The 7,845-nt window shown below is 32.6% G+C and overlaps 1 protein-coding gene across 1 annotated transcript; it reads left to right on the forward strand.

Annotated features, from left to right (window-relative positions):
- The first annotated feature begins 3,220 nt into the window (after positions 1-3,220).
- On the forward strand, positions 3,221-5,879 carry LOC107484542 (L-type lectin-domain containing receptor kinase S.4). The gene has a single exon (XM_016105100.3). It carries the CDS (start codon positions 3,687-3,689, stop codon positions 5,736-5,738), a length of 2,052 nt encoding a protein of 683 aa, XP_015960586.1. The 5' UTR covers positions 3,221-3,686; the 3' UTR covers positions 5,739-5,879.
- Positions 5,880-7,845: the final 1,966 nt, after the last annotated feature.

The raw sequence follows: 7,845 nt of genomic DNA on the forward strand, positions 1-7,845 counted from the left end.
CGTTTGATAGGATTAGTTAGACAAGTAGAAAATATTGTTTGGAAGTTCAAAAGCATTAACAGTAAATTCGGAAAATATTAAAGACAGGTAGATAAATAAGTTGGGAATAAAATATTGAGAAAACAGTTAAGGTTTCAGAGTTATCTATTTTTTCGGATTAACTTTTCTTACTAACTAATTTAATCATGCAAGGTTTAATTCATGGAAAACTATATGTGACTAAATCCTAATTCCTTAGACCTTCATAGTCTCCTCTAAAACTCATTAACTGCCAATTCCTTGGTCAATTAATTCCAATTAGAGGGTGATGATCAATTTCTAGTTTATATGCTAAAAGAATCCTAATTATCTAAAAATAAGGAGATTATATATCACGTATCCCATTAAATACAAACAATTAGAAATTCAGTATAATATGTTTTCAAGCTGTTGTTCAAGTAAAGAGCTTTTCCAAGTTTTACAAGAACTCAATTAGAACATGGGTCATACTTCCGTTCCACCCAATATTCATAGATTAAAGAACGAAAATAATTATTGAAATATAAATCTAAACATGGATTAAATTAGAAAGATCAAACGAATAAATCCATACAAATAGACAGAGCTCCTAACCTTAACAATGGAGGATTAGTTGCTCATGGTTCAGAGAAGAAAAATAAGGGTTCTGGTAAAAATGTACTCCTTTCCTGATGGCATCTGAATTCCTATTTATAACTAATCCTAATAAATTTAAAATCTAATTATCTAAAATTAAAAATAATATCTTTTCCTAAAAATAAGATTTGAATTTAAATTCGAATTAATTAACAAGTCTTTAGCTGATGGGTGGGGACCACTTGTTTGTCCATTCTACACCTTCCAATCTGTGTTTTCTGAGCTGGAAACCGGGTCAAAACGCAACCTAAAATCCACGCCAGTGATTTCTGTAAATTCTGCAGATCGTGCACGTCACGCGTACGCATCGCTGGTCTTCTTTGCAAGTCACATGGACGCATCACTGAGCAAATCTTCAATTCACGCGTGCGCGTCAGTCACACGCACGCGTCGCCATGGATACCTCCAATTCACGCGCACGCGTCAGGCACGCGTGCGCGTCGCTCCTCGCAGCCATCTCCTTTGATTCTTGTGCTGTAGAAACTCCATCAAATTTCGCCGAATGCTACCTAAAATAAAAAGTATTGCACAAAACTCAAAATAGCATCCATAGTGGCTAAAATATAATTAATTATTGATTAAACTCAACAAAATCCATGCAAATTCACTAGAAAAAGATAGAAAAGATACTCACGCATCATTAACCCGGTCCTATATAAATAAAAAATAGTAAAAAATTTAAAATTAAAATTTAAAATACATATTTTTACTAACATTTTAAGAATATTCAGCTATTCTAAAATAATATGAAACAGAAATAATAAGTATTTTGTTAATTTTACTCTATCATAAATATTTTTATTTTGTTTTTATAATAATAATAATAATAATAATAATAATAATAATAATAATAATTTGTAAACATATTAATTAGAATTGTGACAGCTTGGTGGTTGTGACTTGCTCTTTTTTCATTGAGGACATGGGTTTACCCCACCCATTTTGAAAATTTTAATTTCCAGTGGTTCGGTTGGATCGATTTTACCGAGTTTGACCGGTTTTTACCGGTTCATTCCGGGTTTAATCGGTTCACACCAGTTCGCTTTTTTGTTTGGTTTAACTATCGGATCGGACCGGTTTAGAGTCCGGTTCACTGATTTTTCAGTCAAACCGGCTGGTCCGATCCGATTTTTACAACACTGCTAACTTGAAGTGGGCAGAACCAATCTTGTGTGTTGTTGTTGTGCATTCCGCCTAACTTGGTATTTCTCAAGTTAGGCGCAGCCTTGGCAGAGTTGATGGAAGAGAAGTCAAGTTTGAGTGCAGAGAGGTCAGGGTTGGAAAGCTCTGGAAGTTAGCTTTCCAAGTTTGAGTGTAGAGAGGTCAGGGTTGACAGCATCATTCGCCTTCATCTCTTCTTCTACAGAAACTCCATCAAATTCAGCCAAATACTACCTAAAATAAACAGAATTGCACAAGACTCAAAGTAGCATTCATAGTAGCTAAAAGATAATTAATTCTTGATTAAACTCAACAATTTAAATGCAAAGTCACTAGGAAAAGACAGGAAAGATGCTTACGCATCAATTGTCTATCACAAACGAGTCGTACTTCACTCCATCGTGATCAACAAAAATCAAAATTCTATAAAATAACTTCTCTACCCGTTTCATTCCATGCAATCCCAATTTCTGGAGTGTAGTATTTTGAAAATCAACAAAACTCTTAGAAGATTTGATAAAGACACTCAATGAATTTTTATCAAAAAATTTTATCCCTCTCGCATTTTTTTAATCGTCCCTCTGTAGTATACTAGAACTAAAAAGCTATTTTCACTACCCATTGTCAATTCCATTCTATTGAATACTCCACGTTCTGATCCTATTTATATAGCACATACTCCTTAATAAATCAAATTAAATAAATTCGATTTAATTAAAATGCATACCTGTACTAGTAAATCGATCAATTAGATTCGATTTACCATGATTTATAAAATGCTATAAATCGAAACAGGTTGTTTCGATTTAATATACGTTATATTATTTTTTAGTAAATCGAATCTAGTGGATTCAATTTACATTGGTTTGTTGTTACATCTAGCTAATTCGAATCATATAGATTCGATTTACATAGTTTTATAGTCAAAACGAAATATGCATATAAACTTATTGCATTTAGGACATTTATGTAAAAGAAAAGTACAAGTAAATAATTTCTACCCAACTAATTTTAAACAATTGTATTTAATATGAGAAAGTTTAAGAGGCCAACACTTTTAACCAGTAAAAGAGAATTAAGTAATTTTACACTATTGAATAAAATTTCACACCATTAAAAATACCAATAATAACTAATTGATGGTTATAAATTATAAAATTTACTAACCTTTTAGCACTCTTTCTAATTATTATAGAATATAATTTAAAAATACTTATTGAGTTGTTATTAGTTACATCCTTGTTAGATATCTAAGAAGGTTGGAACGCAAAATTGAAACCCATTCACTTTGTTGAGGTGATTTATCCTTAAAAACAATTTCTGAAAATTCTAATGCCATGAATAAGTGCTTTTTTCTATCGTAATTGAAAAAATCTTAGACAAAGCTGTTACTGTAGAAGTAGAACAATGCGACGTCTCCATCACCGTACTGCACGCGTCACTCTCAACTCTCAGAAAAAGCACCATCATTCAATTCCCCCATCCCACTCTAATCTTTATCCTTAGACCTCTGTTTTTTCCTTCCAGTTGTTGACTTACACTGTACTACACCTTTGTGAGCTGCAACACCCAAAAAACCCAAACAAGCATTTCCCTTTCTTTATGCATCGCTCTCTTCTCTTGTCTCGTATAATCTGACCCTTCCATGTGACCAAAATTTAATCTCTCTTCTGTCTTCTCTATGCTTTCCACTTTCCTCCCATATGCATTTATTCTCCAAACCAAACGATATCTTATTATTATTTATTATTATTATATATGTTCGTTTTTCTGATTAATTATTCTACTGTTTGTTTTGTTCTACCACCACCAACCTTTTCAAATCTGCACCCTTTTCCCGGATCTCTTTCAATAACCTTCTGTAGTTTGTCATGGCCAGAAACATGAACCAACAACTCTTCTCTGTGTTGCTGTTCCTTCTTATCCCAGTTTCATCATCTCAGCCGGATCAGCTTCTCTATTCCGGATTCAAGAACTGTGATGCAACCAACATATCCTTAAACGGCATAGCAGAAATCGAGAAAAACGGTTTGCTAAGATTAACAAACGAAACAAGCAGATTAATGGGTCACGCTTTCTACCCGTCACCATTTCAGGTCAAAGACAAAACCAGTGGTAAAGTTCTTTCTTTTTCAACTTCCTTCGCTCTTGCTATTGTTCCTGAGTATCCCAAGCTCGGTGGCCATGGCTTAGCCTTCACCATAGCCACTTCGAAAGATTTCAAAGCTCACCCAAGCCAGTACTTGGGTCTCTTCAACCCAGACGATGTTGGTAACTTAACTAACCATCGTTTTGCTGTTGAGTTTGACACTGTTCAAGACTTTGAGTTCGGTGATATAAATGATAACCATGTTGGGATTGATATCAATAGCTTGCAATCCAATGCTTCTGTTAATGCAAGTTACTATCTTGATGATAATGGGTCAGGGAAATTGCAGGATTTGAATCTTAAGAGTGGGAAACCCATCATGGTTTGGGTTGATTATGATTCTGTGAAGAATGTTCTGAGTGTGGCAATGTCTCCAACTTCTTCTAAGCCTAAAAGGGTAACTTTGTCATTTGATGTGGATCTCTCACCCATTTTTCTTGATACTATGTATGTTGGATTCTCTTCTTCAACAGGGTTGCTTGCTAGTTCTCATTATATATTGGGTTGGAGCTTTAAAATCAATGGTACAGCACCAGTTCTTGATCTTGCTAATCTACCGCAACTTCCAGGTCCAAAGAAGAAGCATAACTCTCTGATAATTGGGATTTCTACTTCGATTTCGGTTTTGGTTTTGTTTGGAGTTGCAATTGGGGTTTACCTCTTCTGGAAGATGAAGAATGCAGATGTAATCGAAGCGTGGGAGCTCGAGATTGGGCCGCATAGGTACTCGTACCAAGAGCTGAAGAAAGCTACCAGAGGATTCAGGGACAAGGAGCTGCTTGGACAGGGTGGATTTGGAAGGGTTTACAAAGGGATATTGCCGAATTCGAAGATACAAGTGGCTGTAAAGAGGATCTCACATGAATCAAAGCAGGGGTTGAGGGAATTTGTATCGGAAATTGCGAGTATAGGCCGACTCAGGCACCGGAACTTGGTTCAATTATTGGGATGGTGCCGGCGCCGCGGAGATCTTTTGCTTGTTTATGATTTTATGGCTAATGGGAGTTTGGATAAGTACTTGTTTGATGAGCCAAAGATTGTCCTGAATTGGGAACAAAGGTTCAAGATCATAAAGGGTGTTGCTTCAGCCCTTTTGTATCTTCATGAGGGCTATGAGCAAGTAGTTATACATAGAGATGTGAAGGCTAGTAATGTGATGCTTGATTCGGAAATGAATGGGAGACTAGGCGATTTCGGGTTAGCGAGATTGTATGAACATGGTGCTAATCCAAGCACAACAAGAGTTGTTGGTACATTGGGGTATTTGGCACCAGAATTGCCTAGAACAGGAAGGGCAACCACAAGCTCCGATGTGTTCGCGTTCGGCGCGCTTCTGCTAGAGGTAGCATGCGGGCGCAGGCCTATCGAGCCGAAGGCGTTGCCAGAGGAGTTGGTTCTTGTGGATTGCTTGTGGGAGAAGTTCAAAGAAGGGAGAATACTTGACATGGTGGATCCAAGGTTGAATGGGGATTTTGATGAAAATGAGATTCTTATGGTGCTGAAATTAGGGTTGATATGTTCAAATGATAATCCAAATGCTAGGCCTAACATAAGGCAAGTTATGAGGTATTTGGATGGAGAGGTTGAGTTGCCAGATGAGATGAGAAAGCATATAAGTTCAAATCATGAAGGGTTTGATGAGTTCTTGCATTCACTTGCTTCTTCGTCATTTGATACTGGCTCCTATATTGGAAATAGAGACATGGATAATAGTTTTACTTCTTTTGGTTATTCTCCTCAGTCACTTCCTCAAGCTAGAGGAGAAACAAGGTGATTCATTTCTCCTCCATTGTTCTCTCTTTTCAATCTCAGAGAAATGTGATTTGTCTTCACCCAATGGTGTCTCAATTATACGCAGTCTTGTACCTCATCACATGAATGAATTATTGAAGTTGCAATGCCAATTAGTTTCTGACCCATCATTTCATAATACACTAAATACAGTTAGCTATTTTTGTTTTCCTCTGTGTTTTGGTGTTCGGTTATATTAGGGTGACAAGATATTTTATTTAACTCCTATCCGTAATTTACATATTAGTCAATTATTTTGACAAAACTTAAAGAATACAAAGTAAAGTAAATGATAGTTAAAGATTGCAAATAAGATAATTTTGGATTATTTTGAACTGATTTTTTTTTTTCAATATTTTTGTTTTACCTGTTCCTAATGAATTGATATTATTCAAAATTCATGTATTTAATTAGAAGAGGAGGCCATATATGTAATGGATCATTATTATCATTATTTTTGTACATTGTTAAACATCAATTATCAATTTTGATAACTTAGGTGGATTGATATAAAAGAAAGATATGGATGTGTAAACTGATTAAGGATGTTGCTCTCCTTGTACAAATAATCAGATGTTGCGTATAATCATAATATCTTATTCCTCGGATGAGGGAAAATCTAAGGCACGGAGCATGACCAGGAGAATTAATTTTGACTGGGAATTATATTGGTGTGGTTGACATTCCATGTATTAATGTCTATTGATACACACATATTCACATGTCATGGGAGACTCATTGACCAAATAAATAATTAGTAAATTAACAAAGTACTAATATTCCAAGTGTTTTCTTTTATAAAACACAACGATGAATTAAGTCTATTATTATTTACTTAAATATCAAGGAATGCCATTGTAATTTAAGAAATTATTTTTATTATAATTATATCAAATTAAATATTTAATATATTATTAAATTATTTATTAATTATCAATTAAAAATATTTTTAATAATTTTATTTATAATAATAATAATAATAATGATAATATCTCTGATTTATTGAAAATGTAGATTACTAAAATCGATTGATATAAAAAACTAATAACCTTTTGAATGAAATATGTTAAAATTTCTAACCTAAAATAATTATATCATTAATATCAAGTGATACTAATAAATATTGATACAAAAATATTTAAAAAAATGTATTTAAATTATAATAATATTGATAAAATATAACATTTACCCTTTTATCTTTTACGTGATATATTTTAAACCTTTAATTAAAATATAACCTTTCATGATATATTAAAAATAACCGGGTTATAAAATATATCATGTGATAATTATAATTTTAACCACATTAAATACCAAAGATATTTATCAAGATATTTATTAATTTTAACAAATATTTTAATCAGGTATTTTTATTCATATATTACTAAACGATATATGTTATGCATTTTACACATTATATGAATTTTATAATCTTATTCCTAAGGAAGAAAAATATCTACTAATAAAATATTTTAGGGAAATATCATTTTTGATATATTTAAATATTTTTTGCATTTGTTATATCTATCTATCTATTTTTTTATTTGATCTACTTAATATATTAAAATTGGATTTTTCTCCCAACTAATGAAGGTGAGGTGTCATCTCCTTGTGAGTTTTTTTTCTCCAAAATGAATGCACTATTTTCTCTTCGAACTTTATTTTATAAAGGTTTAATTATTCTGTTGGTCCCTATAGTTTCACGAAATTTTCAATTAGATCCTATACTTTTTTTCCTTTTAATTGAGTCCCTACACTTTTTTTAATTGGGTCCCTACACTTTTTTAATTGGGTCCCTACACTTTTTTTTCCTTTTATTTGGGTTCCTATACCAATTCTTTTTTTTAGTTGGATCCCTATAAAATTAAGCCAATTATTACTAAGAAGGACTTAATTGAAAAAAAAATTAGTGTAGGGACTCAATTAAAAAGAAAAAAAGTATAGGGACCTAATTAAAAATTTCACAAAATTATAAGGACCAACAAAGTAATTAAATCTTTTATAAAAATATCTTTATTATAATTATACTACAATTAGCATTTAATAAATAAGACATAATTATATAATTTAAAAAATATTTTTATTATAAT

Source organism: Arachis duranensis, chromosome 4, assembly GCF_000817695.3.
Source record: "Arachis duranensis cultivar V14167 chromosome 4, aradu.V14167.gnm2.J7QH, whole genome shotgun sequence".
Classification (NCBI taxonomy): Eukaryota; Viridiplantae; Streptophyta; class Magnoliopsida; order Fabales; family Fabaceae; genus Arachis; species Arachis duranensis.

Bases quoted from the DNA above. Each gene is read 5' to 3' on its own strand.
- LOC107484542 (XM_016105100.3), top strand. From the start codon at position 3,687: ATGGCCAGAAACATGAACCAACAACTCTTCTCTGTGTTGCTGTTCCTT.